The 22351-nt window shown below is 34.8% G+C and overlaps 1 protein-coding gene across 1 annotated transcript in view; it reads right to left on the bottom strand.

The window, feature by feature from the left end:
• Nucleotides 1-22351, bottom strand: part of VPS13A (vacuolar protein sorting 13 homolog A) — a 110835-nt gene that overhangs the window by 6105 nt on the left and 82379 nt on the right. The window contains exons 57-68 of the mRNA XM_064438677.1: nt 21996-22077; nt 20595-20664; nt 20015-20120; nt 17422-17535; nt 15448-15593; nt 15254-15335; nt 13588-13701; nt 13049-13124; nt 12783-12946; nt 11894-11939; nt 11517-11640; nt 10371-10485 (exon numbers count right to left, since the gene is read on the bottom strand). Of these exons, the coding sequence (XP_064294747.1) occupies nt 10371-10485; nt 11517-11640; nt 11894-11939; nt 12783-12946; nt 13049-13124; nt 13588-13701; nt 15254-15335; nt 15448-15593; nt 17422-17535; nt 20015-20120; nt 20595-20664; nt 21996-22077 (1239 nt within the window). The remainder of the gene's footprint in view (nt 1-10370; nt 10486-11516; nt 11641-11893; nt 11940-12782; nt 12947-13048; nt 13125-13587; nt 13702-15253; nt 15336-15447; nt 15594-17421; nt 17536-20014; nt 20121-20594; nt 20665-21995; nt 22078-22351) is intronic.

The raw sequence follows: 22351 nt of genomic DNA, 5'->3' as shown, positions 1-22351 counted from the left end.
TAATTTCTCAAAACATTTCAAGACTCAGTTTTCTACATATTTTTAGTACACGCTGAACCTCTGCTGAGACAGACATTCTGAGACAATAAAAGAAATAAGGAATAATTCCTTAAGTGATGTCAAGTCACCTCCAAAACATTAATTATTTCTATGAGTAAATCTATACTTAATCATATAAAAGAACCCACTATCATGTAGACAGTGGGACTTAATAATGCACTTGAGGGAACGCTTAGCATTTCTGCATATTCTTTCCTGAACTTACTTAATATTTTCCTACAATTGCCACAAACATTGTAGTGGAATATTCTTTAATGGGTGATAAATTTAAAATATTGATGACAGCAGATTAATAATTTTAAAAAACAGATGCTCTGTAACTTTAACATGACTTGGCAACCATTGGATTTCTGACTCTCTGAGCAATCCATGATTAAATTAGTGATGGAATTAAGACTGCTGCCTCTTAGTTGGGAATAGCAACATGACTGCTTGCATACTTCCCGTTTGTTAGAAATTGGAAGCAGAAATAGATTAGTATAAACCAGTATGATTCAATAAACCCTTAACTACAAACATATTGCTTCAGATATGTAGGCCAATATTTAAAAACATGTTGGTTAGTTCTCAATGCAGTCAAAACAGCAAAGCCATTTAATGAGTATTAATTGCTACTGTAAACTGAAAGACATTGAATTAGGCATACCCTACAACTTCAAATCTGGCCGCATGGATAACTTCGCTGTCCCAAACGGATATTTTAAAATGATGACTTCCCTCAAAGATGTTGATTCTTTAGAGACTAAAAAGCAATAACATTTGAGTAACAGGTTCCCCAAAGAGAGCTTTCCAGAAACCACTCAGAAAGTTCGCATTATTTCTCTCTCCCCAACTCTGTTGGGCTACAAAATCACAACTATTGATCATGTGCCTACCTACATATGTCACTGCTTGAATTTACTTCTGCAAGAGCTAGTGAAGAATAGCATAAGAAATGAGGAATTAAGGGCTCAGAAAACACTTTTTAAAAATTATTTTTTGAAAGTCCTTATTCAGGCTTTGTCTAGGGGTTGACATGCCTCCGATTTGAGTCTCTCCCTGCCTCTCATACAAAATAGGAGCTTGGACCTAAAAAACTAAGTAACCAAAAACTCTTCTCCCGAGGCAGCCTCTACAACATTCCAGCACTCAACATGTTGGATGGTGAGAAGACAGAAGAGGCATCTGGATAGGGTACCTGACCCAAATACAAGGCTACCAGTCTAGTTCCACGTCCTTACGGATTTTCAGCATTAGTGGCCTGGCAAGAAACAGAGGGAAAGGGAGGAGAAGGCTGACAAGAACTTACATTAAAAACGTGTGGGGAAAGAGCAACAGTGGTTTAGAAGAGGTAACAAATACACATTGTTCCATTTAAATCAGCAAGACTCTGTGTGACAATGCCAGCAATTAATCTTGCTGACCAAACATGTTATAAATATTGCAAAGTATGACCAGTATCTCTCTTCTATTAAAAGCAATTATGTGGGAGAAGCATTTAGCGATTTAGCCTTATTAGGATGGAGAGGATGTCTAGCCTTCCCCCTGCATCAAAGATGATAACTTTCTTATGCTTTGCATAGCACTGAGGTAAGGCTAGAGTGGGACTTCAGAAAGCACGGTTACCTCTTTGTGTCTTTTCATCAGCCTGCTAGTTAATTTTCAAAAGTCATGCCAACCCACTGTAATTTACTCAGTTTACTGATAATGAATTGAGAATTATGAAAACTATTATGGAAGTACAATGCTTAACTACCACACAGGTTGCAATCCTAAACAAAACCTATTTAAGTGTCCACCAAACTCCACAAAAAGTATTTAATTCTACTAAGATTCAAAAACAAGTGATTTGCTCAGTAGAAAAATATTGTTTGCACGTGGTAAGTGTTGAGCTAACTACTCCTTATTGTTAGGTGTGAGTTAGGTGTGAGTCAAAGATCATAAACTCAAGTTATCTGTGGTCTATATTTTTGTAAACAACAGGCGTTAATTGGGAAGTAAAGCACAAGAAAACGCTGCACAGTCGATTTTGCAAAGGTAACACCTGTATCTATGCCAACGCTGAGCAGCAACTACTTTAGTAGTAATTTTCTGCCTTTAGATTTTTCTACCCTCATTTACAATCTTCATCTCTTTTAGCATTAGGCTTGCACCTGTTCATTAGGAAATACATTACAGAGGGATGCGCCGATTTACTGCTGATAATTCTTATAGCAAGATCACTACAGTGCTCTGCTACCAAAGTGGCCTATACAACTCAAACATAAAAGGATATATAATTGATCCCTCAATATAGATGCATAAATATGTTTTTTAAACTTCAGAGTATTCAGCAATTAAATGTTTGGAGAAAGACAGTGACTTGGATCACTGTGTGGTGATGCAAAACTAGGAAAGTTAACATTGACCAATCGTTGTTTTTTCAATATTAGTTTCATCACTGTAAAAAATCAAATACTAATATTTAAAACATAACTTCTGTATTTCAAATTTAAAAAGGTTTAATAACCTGATTACTTTAGTATATGTTATAGTTCATTGACAAGACATGGGAACAGAATGGATCTATTGAAAAAGATACTCCAGAAGCTGTAAAATGTGAAGTAATCCAAGCACACAGCCCCTCCTTTCGCAAATTACTCTTACCTGTAGTACAAATGCTTAGATGTCAGTGCAATAGTCTGACAGTATATGTGATCATTTGTGCAGAGATAGAGATGCAAATATGCTCAGTGTCTTAAAAGTGGCATCTCTGCATTTAGGGAAGATACCTAATCACACCACATGCTCCTAAATTATTAAGGAGCAAGCACAGAGGCCTTTGACAAAGTTACAAATTAAACAGAGCAGAGTGTAGGTAGTAGAAACAAAATTTAAAATCTATGATCCTTCTCATTATAGTTCTAAAAATTACTAGTAGTATGCATGATGCAAACGTCAGAATGTTTGAGATCCTTCTTGAACTCAACTGAAACTGCATGTAAAGAGATACTGTAAAGATTGTTACTGTTTAAGAGGTGGTTATATATCTGCTGGTCTTCTCTCTTGATGTTCAGATTAGCTTGAAGTTTTCAACTGGATTTTTACATTACCAGTGTATTTCCTTATGAACTTATTACTGCCAAATGTGTGAGTTCTGAAGGCAATTCACTGTTGTTGATAGAAACTCAAAATATTGAATGAGTCCTTCAGCTCAAACTACAAGGTAACTTCTTCAAAAGCTGTAGAACCGCTACTTCCAGTGGGCTAACCTGGTACAATTACACATCCAGTCTTCCCCATGGAAACATTTAATAATTCTAAGGAGTACCCAGGTCACTTATTAGAGCTAGCTTGAATGTATGTAAAAAAGGGGAAAATTGTTAAATAAAAAAAGTGAAACATTCCTTTTTATGCCATGCAAAATTCTCTCCTCATCCTTTATTAACAAAGAACTAACATTAATCCTTTAATGCATACTCCCTCATTCCAGTTATCCTAATGTGCAATGCCATTCTATAAAAAGCAAAGCTTTTGTCCATGATGTGTTGGGGCCTGAATTCAAGATTCCATTCAACCATGTTGAACAGCAACTCTGAAATCAACATGGTTTTGTTCAAATCAACAGAAATTTGTGGTCAAGGTTTACATGTCAATCTAAAGCCACAGTATGCAGGGCAGTAAAAGTTAGGACAGCAGCTTTCTTTCAGAACACAAAGTTTCTACTTCAAAAGAGAAATGTAACTTGCCTATGCTGACTGGCAGAATTATCTTGGTCAATTTTTGGTCTGAATACCAAGAGAGTTCATTTCATGAGCTGAATGGAGAAACCACACAGATCTACACTTTCATTATGACCACATCTAGATGCTCTTTGTGTGTCCTGCCAATACAACCAAAGTTCTTTGATTTGTAGCATCTGAATTGATTATGGTATCAGCAGGGAAATAGAAAAATATTTCCATTTTCTTTTCTGTATTGCCTCTCAGCAAACAAGCTGGCATTTGCTCTGCCTAGGACACATTTAGTTCTAATTTACTTTTCCACCATATATAAGCATTTATGCTTCAATCACAAACAAGCTAAAATGAAACTGAGTAACACAAGCTTCCACAGTCTTCTGAAAGGACTGGAGTTAGCCAGTCTCATTGAGTTTCCTGTATGTATGTACAAGTCTTCTATTTGGGGATGGGCGATGGCTACGTAATAATACCAAATGTTGCACATTTAAGTGGTAAGGATCGTACTCTCTCCTTCAACCTAGGCAGAACAGGTTTTCCGAAGGAAGATGGATAATGACAATTAAGGGAGCAGCAAACTAGATAGCGTGCACAAAGGAATGCCTGGTATGAGTCAGGACAATGTGAAATAAAAATGAAGTTACTTTGAACTTTGGAAGGAACTTCTCCTGTAATTCTGTGAAGTGAAACCTCAGTTTTAGAGCACTTCACGATATCGATGTTTATGTTTTGATCTGAACCCAAGCCCAAGGGGGGTGAGGGAAGGAGAGAAAGGAGAATTATGGCACCCTTTTCCCACTCCTCAGATGTTCTTCCTGGCAGACTGAAGTTTGAATACTGAGAAATAAGGATCTGTTCGACCTCTTCCAACATTCTGCCACCTGATCTGAATCTTACCTCATGACCAAAAAAGTATCACTGAACGGAAAGCTGAACACCTCCAATAAAGCAGGATACAGTATTGAAGCACAGCTTTGAAGGACTGCCATCTCTACAAGCTTACATCCACTGCAGCATAGTTGGATACCAACCTTACACAGCACTGTAAGAAAACCCTCAAACACTCATACATAATAACAGCAAATTAACAATAAAAAAGGTTTTTAAATTATTCTGGTTTTGAGTAGGCACTGAGCTGTGACACAGAGAACTCAGCTGCTTTCATGGTCCAAGTGTTAATGACTTGTTTTCATAAGCATGAGACTAGCCTATCTTTCAGCTTTATTCCCTCGCAGGGCAAAGACCAGTGATTTCCAGCAGGTGTATAGCTTCTGTAAATGGCTAACAACCACAAGAGTATAAACAGCCTATTAAGTGATCCCAGAAACTGTCCGTAGTATTCCTCTGCACTGACTTAAGTCTACAGAGCCTCCTGAGAGAATGAAAAGACTAAAGAACCCTGATCAACATGGGTGTACTGGAAAACAAAGATTAAGAGAACAGCCAATTCTTCACCTCAGCAAGGAGGAAGCATATAAATTCAAGCTACCATTATACAAGTCACTAAAAGAGTACAACTAAACACTTGGGAAAAGCTGAATCATCAAGTTGTTCTGTAGCTGACAGCAGAAAACTTGGCAACCTGAGCTAAAGGGATGGCACTTAGTCCTGGGGTTTTCAGCAACAGTACTGGACTTAAATTCAATTCACAGTGAAAAAGTGGGGAAAAAAATGTGCAGCCAATAGCTGAACTATTAAAATACATTAAACTCGAGGGGGGGGTGCGGGGAAGGGCATTTGAAAAGCTGGCCTGTGTTTTTTGATATGTTACTTCAAATCCCTAAGGAAAATAATCTTTGTGGTTTTTGGCACTTTTGGTGCCTTAAAGAGCATCAATGTCAGTTAGTTAGCTATTATACTTTTCACAGGTTCTGGTTCCATGACTTAGAGAGAATTAAATCCTAATATCCCAGGTGATACTTTTTTTGATATCCTAAATTCAAATTATTTCTCTTCCCAATGTATACTCAGAGGAAGCTAGACTCAAGACATAAACAAATAAAATATCTGTACAAAATTACTATATTTTTATTAATATAAAGACTTCAAAATAGAACTATACTCCATGAAAGAGACAAAATAATCAAAGGTATATAATAATATTTGCCAATGATACTGGCAAATTTTTTTACTGTCTTTATTAATTTCTTGGGCTTGTTTTAAGTTAGCATTCTACAAACTTTTAATCTACTCAGTAAAGAAATAACTCTTTTTAGAGTTTCATTGCAGTGGAACTTGAATTAGCAATACCTGGCCCAGAAGTACTACCATTTGTACTAAATTTTATTTCCACATTCTCTAATGATTTGTAGAATTATAAATTTAAAAAAAACAAAAAGTCAATTTGATAGAAAAAAATGTGTTATTTCTAAAAATCAAATTCTCGTTTTTGCAGCCATGCTTTTTCAGTCAGAAAATGACTGCATTTCTTTCTAAAGCTGTTACAGAATGAGGAAAAAAATATATTTTGTTGTAAAATTGATATGCATTGTCTTGTAAGACAGGTGATTACAGAAGCAAAACAAAATTTTATAGGATGAAAAAGAAATTGCACTAAAAAGCCGAGAAGGAAAATTTCAGGTAACATATTCAAAGTTCCCAAAACCCCGTGAAGTTAACAAAATGCAGCAGTAACCTTTCCAGAAAGTTGTATCTAACTATCTCCTTAACTTTTAGGCATGACGGTGTTCTTTTTCAGGATTGAAGATCAAAATAATTTCTACATTCTTCAAATACCTGAGATCTATTTGTACCTGAAATATTCAAAATCCTTCCCACATTGTTTCAGTCACTAACAAATTGCAATAGTCTTTGAACTACTTCTGCAGGACATCCTTTTGAGGTGACAGTATTGCAAAATAAATAGCAATACATGATCTGTAAAAATCTTAAGCATCAGTAGTTTCAGCTAAAACAAGCTCTCAAGTTGAGTTTGTCCCCTCTTATCTGGGACATTACAGGCATATATTCCTTGGCTCAGTGGCCAAGAGATCAGACTGTACAGAGCCAGAATAAGCAGTCTTGCAGATTTTAATGGTGCTTCCCTCAGAGTTTTGATAACTGGAAGACAATAGACAATGCAGGACATGACATCACCTTGGGTAAATATGCAAACATTTCAGAAGCTCTTATTGCTTTAGAGCAATTCCGATTCTTCAGATGTTGGCAGAAGAGATAATTCTTATTACTGTACTTATTGATACATAAATATCTATTGCAAGATGACTTTAAAATGCAACACAAAAATCTAAATTTAGCCACAAACCACAAAAAGAATGAGAAAACTGTGCAAGCATTCCAGTGAATACAGAATAAAACAATTTTTTTAAAGAAACAAGTAACTTGTAAAGCTATATTGTATAATTTACAATACATTTACTATTGTAACCATTATAGTGGTTCAGGGTTGTTTTTTTTTTCCAGGTAAATAAAACACTAAATACTTTTGCACATTACATGTGTTTTACTACACAAAGCCTTGTAAACATATGGTTATTTTCTCCAGCTGTCCATGATTTTACAGGGGGTTTAGTTCTGGGGTGGATATTTTACTTTTTTTTTTTGTTGCTACAAAAACAGTAAAAATACTGATTTAAGAACCAAGTAATTTATGGTCATAATAAAAAAAATAACTAAAGAATCTGTTATTTCACACATGTAAGGAATCTAAAGGATACACAAAATTAGTATCTAAAGATTATGGTTAAACAGATTATAAATGACAAATTAAAGGTTTATGTTAAATGTTCCTTTCAAAATATATGCATTTTATCTTTTAAATACTTTGATAGGCCATTTAATATTTTTACATAATCTAGTTCCAGGAAACATGAGAAACAATGTTGGAACAGAACAGATGAATCCAATTTAGGTATACTTTAGATATTGTTTATTGTTAAAAAGAAAAGCAGACAAAATACTTTTGAAATATGAAATAAAACAGTCAAACAGCATTTTAACACCAATAATGATGGTACAACTCAGTAAAGTTTTACTGAACACATTTAAAAGCATTCCATCTAGCAACTTATAAATATAACCTGTCAAACACTTATATAAATGCAAAAACATTAAATAGACTGATAGAAACATATCTGGAAATTAAGTGATGGTATTACTATTTCTTCATATTATTCAATACTATTTTTACGTAATATTCAGTTTTTTCTATAAAACTAGTTTTATTATATTCTTTGCTCCTTCACCTAGCACTCATCATCATACAGTTTATTTCCCCACATTTTTTTTTTGCACATTTTTGAAAATAAGAATTTAATATCAGACAACTCCAATTTCTCAGTGGGAATTACAGCAGCAACATTTAATACGTAAAGGTCAAAAGAATGTGACAAAGGCCATATATATCTGTTACAGTCCATATTATCCTAACTGTCATCATCATCACTACTATTGTGAGTCTTAGTCCATTCCCTGTAGGCCTGTCTTTTCTGAAAGCATGGTAAGGGAAGAAGAAAGCAGAAGTATTAGTTTGGAAGTATTAGTTTGTCTGGCAAATTTGTTAATTAAAGCAAAATAAAGCCCCAGAAAACAAAGAAATTCTGAAGTGACATCCTAGTTTAGGACACGGTATGAGCACACGAAATCACCCATATCCTGTTTCCTTTAATCAGCATATACAATCTCTAAATCACTAAAAGAAGTTTTATTGCAATCTAATCCAGTAATCTGCTGGAAATACTACAACACAGTGACTGCAGTGGGGCCACTCACCAGACCTGTACACACAGAAATACTACAAAAGGGGAGGATAGTCTTTTTTCCCCCCCATAAGAAAATATTACGCTATTCAAACTGCTTCAGACAGGGGACATGTGATACGCTGAGTCTCATATGAAACAAAGAAACATCTCCAGAACCAAAAACATTAAGAACCAAAAACATTACTACACTTGAGGGTAAAATAAGATTAAGACCTCAAACATACTATATCAGAAATTAATGTCTAAAAAAAAAAAAAAAATCTCACACAATTCATTATTTTCTCATTTGACTGTCTACACAGAGAATTACAACCCTGTTTGGAGCTTTCAAAACATTTCTTCAAGAATAATTCTGCCTTCGAATTGTCAGTAGTGAAAACTAATCTGAAACACAATTTTTCAACTTTAGCTACTTTCAGATTGTGGCTGCCATCACAAAATTTGGCAGGCATTACGCAAGGCAATGCCTTCATGCTATTAGAAGTTGGATAATGGAGGATGGTGGTACTGTGCTCAACTACACCAAAAAGACAAATTAGAATTACAGATTGCATTGCAGGACTTTTTAAAGGTTCCTCAGAAGAAAACCCAAAATGCAAACATGTACAAATTTAAGAAGCGAAAGCTATGGAAAGCCGAGCAGTCTGCACATCAGAGCTAACTGTTGACTTGCTAGCATTTGTTTTAGTGGTACACTCAAACAGAAAAGGGGGTGCTTCGGAATTTGTTTTCTTACCAAAAAACAGATTAGGAAGTTTATGTTGTCCATCAGTAGCAGCTTCTAAGTATGCTCTCGTTAAGGTAAGCTTTATAACACTAGCTTTAAATCAGAGAGCACAGGTTAAAGCTACCTCATTAGAGGAAAGGCACAGGCATACTATTTATTATCAAAGAACTTTCACAGTCTGCTGAACTAGATCACCAGTGAATGGTACAGCGGACATAGCTGAGATGCCCCATATAGGACAATCCTCTTCTACCAGAAAACAAACACACTAATGAAATGCAGAAGAAACAGAAACCAGCAGATTAGAACTTGATATAAAACAAACAGCTGTGTCAATTATCAAAATAGTATAAAAATCCGCTCCAAAGGCTACTTCATTCTTACCTACTTCTCGCAAAAGGTTATTTCTGTATGACTCCTCCAGCATTTCCCTGGCACACTGTGAATCCTTCCATGTGTATTTTAAAAAATTCAGTTTACGTTCATATAATTGCTAATTACTACTTTATTTCTTATGTTTGAATATTTCTAAAATGCAGTTTCACTTCTAACAGAGGAGAAAAATAGAAGCTTCATAAGCTGCATAACAGTTGAAATTATATCCACTTTGACATATGAGTCAAATTTGCTTAAATGGCAGCTGAATTACTAAAGAATAACTGCTGCTCAGCATCTTCATCCAAAATGTATTCCACTTTAAAATTTATTATGTTCTTTCAATGGCTGTAGTATGCATAAATACAGCTATTTTAAGTGTGTTTAAAATGCTGTTTTACATAAAATTGAGATTAAAATGTCATTGTTTAAAACATATATTATAAAATTACTGAAAAAAGTATCTGTGTTTATCGTCACTGTTTATCAAAAATAAAGACATAAAGCTTTTTAACTACACATATAAACCTTTTTCTTCTTTCAAAATGCTCTGTATCTTGTACAAACAACTACAGATATATTGGTATAAACTATGGTGTATTTCTCAATAAGTTGTATCACAGAAACTAAATCACCATGTGGTCATAAGCCTAAGAAATTAGATGGAACTTCTTCACTACTGAGTTGCTGGGTAGGTAGAGAATTTAAGAAAAGAGAAATTCTATAAAATATTTATTTCAACATATGATGAGTTAAAATTTATGTCAAATTATCTTTCATTTTCTTCACCTGTAACATTTGACTTCCAGTTCCATCTCTTAATCTGTAAGGTCTAATAACTCCATCTTCACCAAAGAAACGAGGTGGGCGCAGGCTTATCACATCTTCTGACGAATCTGTAACTCTGACAATAATGCAGCAAGTTTAAGCTACGTGTCAATATCTCTACTCAGCTATAATATTTAGCACAGGCTCTAAATTACTTTAAATACAAATTAAGGTGCTATTACAGCAGTTGTTGTTGTCTATATATGTACACTGTCATATGAATAGACACCGAACAGATATTCTGTGATACAGTAATAGATTTTACTCAGAAACCTATTTCAGAAATTTGTAACAAAATGAGATGGCACAGGGCAGCACATGCCTGCAATACTTAATTAGTGTCTAAATATTCTTCAAAACTTCAAAATTAAAGACATCTGTGCCATACAGCAATTCTGCTCTGATATTTTTCTTGCATTTCTCTGCTGAAGAACCTAAAGTGGAAAAACAGAAGAGACTAGCAACCTTATGGCAGCAAAAGTGACCCGGCTCACCAAAAGCAGGGCCATTAAACAGCTGTATTCAGAAAAAGCTACTAAATGCCCCCTCAAAACATTTTCTCCTACTTCTTTACACATTACAGCGTGAGATAACCTACAGCAATGGGTTTATTAAAATGAGACTATCACAGTATTCAATATGCAGATATAACACAGTTCACAGTCTGAACAACCAAGAAAAATCCAGGAAAGACCTGGCAGTCTTGGAACTCATCTCATATAGTAGTAATATAAAAAATAACTTCTGATGAAGCTGAGAAGTCCCTTGTTCCTGTATATTTGGGGTACAAGGGCGGGAAAAAAATCAGCAATTGAAGGAAGTCTGATGGCTGAGGCTTTTAAACTAGTTTCTCTGGTAATGACAGAAATACCCAAGATTTGATGTTATGGGTTTTAAACGCTATCAGCTGTGAATTTTTTGAAAAGCCACCTATTTATTATATAAATAACAATATGGGTAAGAGTTTTTTCCCTAGCTCATCTGTATTAATGACAAAGTTGAGACATCCATAAACATTGACGCAGAACTGATACAAAGACAGTGTACTACTGCTCCTACTATTGTCTGTTCATGCCATATGTCATTCTTCATAGTTATTTTACTTACTTTTTAATACCCTGAAATGTGCTGCTTGCCATGTCTATGATTCCTCCAGTAGGCCTAGCTACTGCTCCCACTAAGCCTTTTCCAACACCTTTGAAAAAACCAGCTGCTCCTTCTTTCTGAGCTCCTGAAAGGATTAAGTGCAACAAATCATTGTAAAACTCTGAATTTTTCTTACAATCCTAGCAAACTGAATTACCATGTAATTCCAAATCTTATTTGATATGCGACTACATAGTCTCCTCCAAACAACATGTAAACTAAGTCAGTAGGAATATAAAATCTTCATAAAGAATTTTATTACTCAGATTTATAATGTCTCAAATATAAAGAATCTACCATCATAAGAACAGTTAATGCACCAGAAGACCTAAACTTACCTCTTATTGGTTTTGTAACTATTCCTGTTATGCCACTGACAAAACCCTGCCACGAGAAAGAAAAGCGACATTACAAATATGCTTTCAGATTACATTTTTCATTTTTTACATTTTCCTTACTACTTCATTGGTGAATAGCCTCAAAGTACATGTGTTGGAGTACTCTAACATTTCTTTAAAATTATTGCTCAATTGTGGCCACAAATTTGCAAAATCAGAATTAAAATAAAGAGTATTTTAATGCTGACCTAATTTAATCAGTTTCATTTAGGTATAAACCAAATGTGTGCCAGATGGAAAAAATAGTGGTGAACAAAGATGCAGCCTTTGTAGACACACATGTCTAGATGTGGCAAGGGAAAAATTAAGCAGCAGTCCATTTGAAGGCAGTCTGTAATTGTGACTACAAAAGAAAGCTTCCATAGCATGTAATGTTCTGCCTAGGTATGGCTACCATGGAGAACATGATTCCAAGTTATTTGAATTGAGTTCAGCTGAATTATGTACTTGCTGAATCTTCCACTTGAATAATAATACTGTACTGAAGATATTTTTCCACCACATTTTTACTTTTATTAGCACTTACTGAACAGATAATTGGGGAAGGGGAGGGCGATGCAACGTGTTATTTCAAACCCTTAAAATAGTCTTTTCCAACCATCACACATTTGGTTTATACCTTACCTACTTCTTCTTATCCTTCAACTTCTTAAGTTTGCTGAAGAAAAAGTTCAAATGCACTATCCAAATCCACCCGAAACAGTGGTGCCCAGCTCCACTTTTAAAGAGCTGGAACATCTCTCTAAATCCCTGGTGACCTTGGCAGCCCTGTATTTGTTACTCTTGCCCGCATAAAATCCATTAATCTTTTTATAATTTTTCTTCTTACAGAAACTAATCCTTTTCCACCACGAGTGATACCCTCTCTCAGACCAGTGGGCTGTTTATTCATGGCTTCTCTCCTTTTCTGCTGGTAATCCTCATCCATAGTTATTGCAGCTACTCCTTTTGCCATAGCGCCAGTGATTCTTGATGCAGCACCAGCTAATCCACCTATTGGAAAGTAAAACAAAATAAAATGCCAATGCAATTTACAAATACTCACCCTATATGGCTCACTATGGAGTATATTACCGGAATAATGCTGAAACCTACCAACAGCTCCCCCTACTAATGCTTTAAGTCCTAGTGCCATTCCTTCTATAAATTCTTCAGGGCCCTGGATGGCTCCCTAAGGAAAAAAAAAAAAAAAAAGATGCATTTCTGTTAAGCTTCAAATGGCATTACATATTTTTAAATCTTATGCTTTTATTGGAATTTATACGTAACAAAGAGAACAAGAACGTGAGAAAGAGTGAAAGGGCCCACAAGGACACCTGGGAGAGAAAGACTATTTTAGAATACTAATTCATTCCCTGAAATCTGCTTATTTTAAGTTGAATGCAAAAAATGCAGATTTATTTTAAAGTAAGAACCATAAGGAACAGTCTTTCATGAATTAAGTTAAATTGACTACTCTCTCCTTTTTGTCTCACTTGAGTTTTCCAATAACTTTTCCTGGCACTTTCACTTTAAATTTTCAATTCTAAATCTAAATTTAAAACAAAGAAGGTATTAATATATCTGCATTTTCAATGTAATTCCTGTATATCTACTTGTGCTAGATTTCATATGAAGGCAGAAGAGATATTTACCTGGTAAGGTTCATAGAAAAATGCTTCTACGCCTTCAGACAAGCCTCTTATGAATCCAAATGGATTACCCAAGACATCAAGGCCAAGAATAAGAACATACATCTGTTTAATAGCCTAAAAGTAACAACAGTTAAGTAAAAATATTTCAGAAATTACACTAAAACAAAGGCAAACAGTTAGTATAACCAGATTAAAAAAAAAAAATTGAAAGCAACATAAGTTTAATATAAAACACTCAAAACTATCTGGAAAAGTAGAAGCAATTGTATCAAAAAGGCTCTTACAGTAAGAAAATCATAGTAAGTCAGCCAAATAAACATTACTTCTTACAAGCATTTCACAAATAACTGACATGTTCTTGAGAGTTTACAAAGTGTGCTGGTTTTGGCATGTGGGGGGCTATGTTTTGGACTTGTGCTGAAAACAGTGTTCATAACAGAGGGATGTTTTAGCTGCTGCTGAGCAGGGCTTATACAGAGCTAAGGCCTTTTCTGCTGCTCACCCGACCCCACCAGCGAGCAGGCTGGGGGTGCTCAAGAAGCTGGGAGGGGACACAGCTGGGACAGCTGACCCCAACTGACCAGAGGGATATCCCACACCATATGATGTCATGCTCAGCATATAAAGCTGGGGGAAGAAGGAAGCGGGGGATATTCACAGTTAGGACATTTTGTCTTCCCAAGTAACTGTGATGTGTGATGGAGCCCTGCTTTCCTGGAGATGGCTGAACACCTTGCCTGCCCACAGGAAGGAGTGAATGCATTCCTTGTTTTCCTTTGTTTGCATGCATGGATTCTTCCTTTACCTATTAAACTGTCTTTATCTCAAAACTCGTGGGTTGTCCCTTTTACCCTTCCAAATCTCTCCCCCATCCCACGAAGGGCGAGTGAGTGAGCGGCTGGGTAGTGCTTAGCTGCCAGCTGGGGTTAAACCACAACACAAAGCATGCACATTACGTAGATTTCTCTCATACTACAGGACAAAATTTGGTTGGTTTGCATATGCTGAGAAAATTTAGTTAATTGTCACTGCAAAACATTATATGAAGTGTAATTTGATTTTAAAATAAGGTTGAGCATCTACCAAGAGATTTCAGATTTTCTCTCTCAGAAAAGGAAGGGTCAGAGAAAAACAGGTAACTCATTTCCCAATTAAAACCCTGTATAGGTTTTTTTTTCCTCCTTTAAAGATGGATAGAGCACTAAATTAATATGTCCAAAGAATCCCTTATTATTAATGATGGACTAAATCTTTTATGCAAAAGTGTATCTGCTAGATTCTGTCCACTGGATGACAGGACCTGAACAGTTCACAAAGCCCAAATGGGATCATAATTCATACACTACTAATGTCCAGGGAAAAATATTAATAATTTTATGCCAATTCTGCTCTATCAGAGCTGCATTGTGTTTGCTTTTACTATCCATTCCAGCATGTTATCCATGCTACTTTTCCTCTACTCCTAATTTGGAACCAGAACTTGCCCCCAAAATAAAGGCAATATAATCCAGCTAATGAGTAATTGTTTTGTTTGCGTTTATACATTTAACCTCTGTACAAACATACAAGGCTGAAAGTAGTTTTATTTATTTTCATAGAACCAAAGTGCACAGCAGTGCTTTCAAAATACAAATTTACTGAAATATTGAAATTTACTTATTCTAACCTGTTTTGAATAATGCCTTACAACTGCTGATTGGAGCTGTTGGGTAGTACAGAAGTGATAGCTGAGTTCAAAGAATGCCAGCCTAAAAAAATAAAAAAGTATGTCCTTATTATCCACAGCAAAACAAAAATATAACATATGTCATATTGATTTAGTCTTTGGAAGTAATCTTTACAATTATATTTTTAACCTACTTAAAGACAACATCTTGTACATCTGTGAGGGTAGCCCCTATACTCTTCAGCAGGAGATTCAAGGACTGAAGTGGTATCAATTCGTTCTTTCTTTCTTCTTTGTTGCTATCTTCTCCACCCGTACTGAGTGAAAAGCTTAGGTGTAACTAAAGGATAAAAATGAGATTGGGAAATAACATGGTTGGTTATTAGAATTATTATATTTCTATCTTTATAATATTTTAGATGACTTAAGAAATTAGCTAAGACATTTCTAATCTTAACTGAGATCAGACTAACTTCATAACAGAGAACATAAATATATCACACAGAATAATAAAAACCCACTGACATTTGAAGTCAAACTGAATAACTGGAACTACCTTTAAGAAACAAGAACTTGAAATTGCCTACTCATGTTTTCAGATAAGGTCTCCAGAATCTTGTAGCTATAATTTAGGTTATTAGCTTGAGCTTGTTTGCAAAACATTTTGTTTCTGTAACTATACCCAAAATCTAAGCAAACTGAAAACGATAACATAGCAAGGTGTCCAAGCAAGAATGAGAAACAAAAGCCTGAAAACAAGTGATCCACACAAATTTTACAGGTGTTCAATAAACACTGGAATTTGTATACAAGAAAAATTCCACCTGTGCCACCTGAATTGAAGTATTTGTTTCACAGAAATTAAGGTGGCAGTCTCAAAATAGAAAAACATTCAGAAAAATTGCTCAAATGGCTCTATAGAGCACAAGTGTATTCAGCAGTTCTCAAAATCAGGTGAAAAGTTACGCCTGTTTCTGATTCTCTGAAGTCAACACTGTGCGCCATTCATTAATTTACAGTATAACACACATTAACTATAGTTTATTTCAAAAATGCACAGCTTGTCTTGCAGAATCGTTGTCACTTCATTCCAGCTCTATATTGACTTCTTAACTGTTAAAGACTAATCTTTATTAGAACCTGAAGCCCATTTATTCCATCCTATCTCCTCCATGTAATTCTTCTTGTCAGATGTGACAGAGTACATTAAAAAGGCGCTTTTGTTTACTTTGTTACAAAGTGTTCATTTTGCTACCTTACCATGAAACAGACATTACACTTCTGTCAAGTCCTGGGCAGTTTTGTAATAAAACAACTGGAGACATATCTATGAACATCTAATTGAAGATACACTGAAACAGCTAGTAAATATACTTGGGATGAGTTAGGCTAAGCTGTTTACATAAAGCTAGCCAAGCATTTCCCAGAATCACCTGTTCTAATTGCAGACCATTTCTAACATCTCAACAAATACTGTAAAGAAGTGAAACTTGAACTGTTCTTTGATCTGTATCCCAAGGATGGAGGAAAGATTCTCTTAAGAACTGTTATAGAGCCTCCAAAGTACCATCAGAGCCTTCACAACGTCAGCTATGCGATAATCAAAAAATGAAGACCAGTGAGCTAAAAACTCGTGAGAGTTAGATTTGGGCAAGCAGGCTATTGTATCCATGTAAGTATGCACGTACTATTTAACAGCTGTACCTGAATGTTTATGGGAATGAGGAAACAGACAAAAGCAGACTTTACTGGAGTCAAAAAACAAAGCTGCTTTTCCAGTGAGTAAGTAACAATAAAGCAGAAAATGTCATTGCACAGTAATGCTGGCTGCGTATGTTTAATTTTCTAAGTTACTTTAATCTCCAACGCACAACATACTGTCTGCATAGAAACTGTAGCATTTTGCAAGGATCTCTTAAATAATAAGAATTACTATATATGAAGAAAGCCATGGATAGGAATGAAATAATGAACTTCTGATATAAATATTTAATAAATATTTATGTAAAACACATAAGTTATTGGTAACAATGAAAAGTACTTTTCCATAACATTTTTATTTTATTTTTGATCTCCTCTATTTCTTCATCTCCAGTGCCTACTATCCTGCAGAAGACAAAAATTCCTCCATTAAAGAGAAGACGGGCTATACTATGAAAAGTGTATACCTTAATTGGAGAGATATGAAAGTATTCATACAAGCTGATTTGTGATGTATCCATTGATGACACACTCATCAGTTCTTCTTGAAGAGATTCAACATCCTTTTTGAAAAGTTCTAGCTGTGAATGCATTTTCAAAAAAAATATTGCTTTAAAATTTGAAGTATATAAAACTATCATGCATTTGTCACTGAGATGCAATACATTGACTAATATTACTTATACTCCCTTTATCTTAATTTTTTACTTAAACAATAGACATTTTTAAGGACTTTTAACTGGCGTTTGTTTGCTACCTTTTTGGTATGAAAAGAAGGAAACATATGTTTAAAAAGAAAATCAAACTTACATGTATTTAATGGTTTTTAAAAATATATATATTTTTATGAAAGTTCAAATACTAAATATTTTCAAGTAAAGTTTGGACAATTTTCACCTGGACCGAAAAATGGGCATACCTTTCTGAACAGACAACATAGTGCATAGGTTTTTAAATACAAAAAACAAGACTAAAGACTATTTCTGTTATATAGAAAGTAGACTTTTACATACTCTGAGAAGACCTCCATCTATCCCTTTTCTCTTTTATCCTCCAAAAGATAGCATTCCTTTACAACAGTTTTTGAAGAATTAATTAAGTACAAAAAAAATTTAAGATTTTTATATAACAATTCTGAAGTTATAGTCAGAAAAGCCTTAACCAGCCAAAGAAAAATGGAGTTGTAACTGAAAATAATGTGAGATATCATTTCAGAACCGTAAACACAGATATCACCTTGCTACTTAAACAAGAAAAACAGTGAAGGCATTAAATATTAAGTAGGGATCAAATGCTAAATTTATGCCTTGCAATTCTACTAAAAAATGAAAGTGCAGAAGAGGGCCTCATCTAATATCTGGATTCAGCGATTCAGCTCACAATGCTGATCTCAAATCATTCATCCTTCCACTGGCAGGGGAGGAAGAGAATGAAGTATAACGTATTTTTTCGACTACACAACAATTGAAAATTAATATAATTCTTCAAACTACCACAATAATCTAGAATTCACAGGTACATCTGGTATCAACAGATATAACAGACTGTATGCCCTAGGACACTGCTGAGAACCACCAGTTTAGACTACATATTTCTCTGCATATGAGAATACAGCGACATCTCTGAAACAATTCAAAATGAACTTAATATTCATTAAGTGTCTGCTTTGTTTAAGGAAGGCTTCCAGTTTCATTATATTTCATAAGTCACAATTAGACTACTGCTCATTTTTACCATCATGCAAGAGTAGCAAATTTACTTAGGTGAAAATATCTGCTGAACTACAACCCATAGCAGACAATTCTTTCATCAATTTATTCTGCGTGAACTTACAAAATTCTAACAAGATTCCTATCTTGTTTGAAATATTATTCCAAAATTAATTCTTATTATTCCATACTTCCTTCTAATTTTCAATTTATATTTACACTGGAGCAAGTTTTTACCTTTTTCTCCTTATTTTAGTGTAATCCCTGAGTGGTAATACTTTTTTCATCTCTGATGTGTAGATATGAGGAAATAAAAGCGAAGTAGTTGCATTTCCAGCATACCTTTCACTTGCCACAGTAAGACAATAGCTTTTAATGCCCTACATTGAAAAGGAACTTTTTGCTGTACTCATCCAGGCGGATCTTTTATGCAAATATTTATGGTTCATTTTTCACTAGCAGCATTCTATACACCTATACACCTTCTGCTAAATAAATTTTTGTCAGTTCATTGTGTATTCAAATGTCAAGACTCTTACAAGAACAGCATGCCCAATAAACATCAGAACTGCATTGTATCTATACAGCTTATCACCTTATTTTTGTTTTCTTTGGCAAATCCAAGAAATTCTGGCTCCTCTGTTAAGCAACAGAGGATGGTTGTATCTGAAGTTTTCATTATTATTTCCCAAGCAGACTACCTTGCATTTCTATTACTATATTTTATTTCTACTGTTCCTATGTACAAACTCCTCTCATTCTCCCTTTACAGTAATTAAATTCCCTCCCACTGCCCTCTCCTCTCCATGTAGTATCAACATGACAACTACATCATCTTCCAACTTTATAATTTTGTATAAAATTTCCAAAGACGCTTTGACTTTCTAATCAGCCTCTCTCCGTTCCTCTTACATTCTCTTGCTTTCATGGGCAGATAAGTTTCAGTGACTTCCTGGCCAAGATTTTCCTAGATTTTTAAATTATTCTTTAAATGAACTACATTAAGGAAAAGAGCATTATTTCAGCATCTTTCTTGGCTTAGGTTCTTAATTAACTGATCCCTCAGGCATTAGTAAGACCAAAGAGCCTAAAACAGCATTAGTTTCATTCTTTTCAGAAGGTTTTGAAGCCTTCTTTGCATAGTTTGCAAGATGAGGATAAAGGAAAGAGTTTATTGTTTCTGTCAGGCAATGCTTAACTCTTAAAAACCTCACAGCTTCATATGTCCCAGACACAGCAATTAACAGTGTTATGGACACAGAAGACCAAGTTGGTTTTTCTTTTTTTAAATAAAAGTTGAACAATTACAAACTTAAAATCTATTCATTTTTAAACAGCAAAAGGTTTCTACCTCTTGGTCACTCAGCACATCAGTCCGTGTGAAGAATTCAACCAGCGCATACAGGAAGCCAAGATCTAATCTGAGATCCATCTCTTGAATCAGGACCTTAAAATACCTACACATGAAACAAAAACAATTATTAAGGTGCTTAATGAAAAATTTGTAACACATGAAACTTACAACTAGGGTCTTTAAGCCACTTATTTATTGACTTCAGATAGTGGTTCACCATTACTAGTGAAAAGAAGGCTTCCCATAGTGGTGTAGAATAAACGCATTTTCTGTAACCAGAACTACTTCAATTAAGCAGCAGCATTTAACACTGTATATAGCACCATCACACAGAGTTTTTTATAAATTAAAAGACTAAAAACCTGCATTAAAAAGACACTTTAAAAATCCTTGTTTTATTCTGCAATTATGTAGAAAATAAAGGGGGTTGAGCTTTTATCTAAGTGCTCTGATCTTTCCAAGAATGAGTTGGTGTGAAATTATTTTGCATTATGTTTGTCCCTATAATAATTCTAGCTTTAAAGCTTGATTAAACATAGTCAACAGCAAAAGAGACAGAACATGTCAAAATACTTACTTAATATGAGATATTTGTGAATGTCCTGCAGTTCTCATGACAATACTGACATCAGTAAATGGTTTTGGTGCTATGAAGTTGTAAAATAAAAAGAGATCAGCACAGATTTTTATGGGATATACATACCTTTATATTTTTAATATGAAAATGTTGTATATGTTCAGGATTCTCTCAATCCTGTAAAGTAGGATTACATAATGGATATGACTGGCAAACAACTAAGTCAGGGAAAAGAGCAGGAACAAAAAGGAATGGGAAGACAAGGATGAAATAGAACATCAAAATTCTATTTCACTGATCTCTGAAAATGTACCATTTTAATTTAAAAAAAATAATATTGATATAATCTTAGACATATAATTTCCCTAGTCATGCTATAAGATTTTCCAATGGCTGATACAAAAATAGAAACTAAACAAACAAAAATAATTCCACAGATTTATTCACTCTAGCTTGAAATTGATCATATTCAGAATGAACACCTGACATCCTATTAGCTTCTGTACAAAACTACAAACAGTGCTCTTTGCCTCAATCCAGAATCCCTCCTCAGGTTATGCTGGTCTTTCAGGTGACTTTGCCCTGGACGAGTTAATGAAACACTGCAGTTCCTCACCTAGTATACTGATGTTGAGCTCTATGCTCCAAGCAATGGAGAAGTCAGAAGGCTACTTACAAAACAGGCAAAATATAATTTGCAATCTACAAAGCTTATAAATGGTGCCTCACATAGCAATTTTGAGTTTAGACTGGCACACGTATCTTTTCTTATTGGTTAAGATTATTTCAGATATGTCACTAGGTCATCTATTGCGTGCAAGCAATAAAAAAAAGCCCATAACAACATGATTAAGATAAACAATTTATTTGAGGCAGTAGGGAAAAATTGGATGACGAAAGATGAAAAGTGATTCCTCACCAGCACGGAACTCCAAATTCAAGTCAATACAGATGGTGCAACAAATTCACCACCATCAAGTTAAGAACAGATCAAATGTTGCTTATTTTCAGCACGCAACTCTTCTATATTAGTCAGCATTGATTTTCATTTGTGGTCTGAGTGCAACTGCCCAAAGCCCATCCTAAGCTTTATCCAAATGTAACTTTCACATTATGCTCTCCAAGAGCACTAAATCAGCATGTCAAAAAGATGTGCTTAAAAGGTATGATATTGATGGGTGAAAGAAATTTTGTTTTCTTCTGTTAACTGTTTAAAAGGTTTTCTGTATTTCATCCTTGTAGAGAAAACTGCTTCCCTATCTCTAACATCAGTATTTGTGTTATCTGTCATCAGTAAGGTTATACAGACTTCACCTGATGAAAGTGACATGGTTAACTTCAGTACAAGAGAGTTACCTTGCCATTTTAGAAGTAGGATTATGTTAAACTAAAACAACAAACCTGAATCCAAGGTGATGGACTTTGGAGGTTTAATAGGATAGAACACAAAGGGAAATATGGCTCCAGGAATCTGGTTTTGTATCTAATAGGGGCAAGGACAGGACAAGGCACAGCATATTAGCTTTTCAATAGTGAAATATTTTAAAAACAGGACAAACACAAGAATTAAGAATGTTACCTATAGCATTCCAGAAATTCAAAGGCAGAAAAAAACCCTGCTACTGTGGTTCAAAATGTCTGTTTTCAAAATGAAATCATCCAACCCAAATAGCCTAGGAAAGCTTCTCTAAGCTGGTGGTAATAAATGGTCTACAGAACTTTTGCAAAGGATTTATTTTTAAAAACTTGAACATGTG

This window comes from Phalacrocorax carbo, chromosome Z (genome assembly GCF_963921805.1).
Source record: "Phalacrocorax carbo chromosome Z, bPhaCar2.1, whole genome shotgun sequence".
Lineage (NCBI taxonomy): Eukaryota > Metazoa > Chordata > Aves > Suliformes > Phalacrocoracidae > Phalacrocorax > Phalacrocorax carbo.
This window is presented reverse-complemented; position numbering and strand designations above follow the sequence as displayed.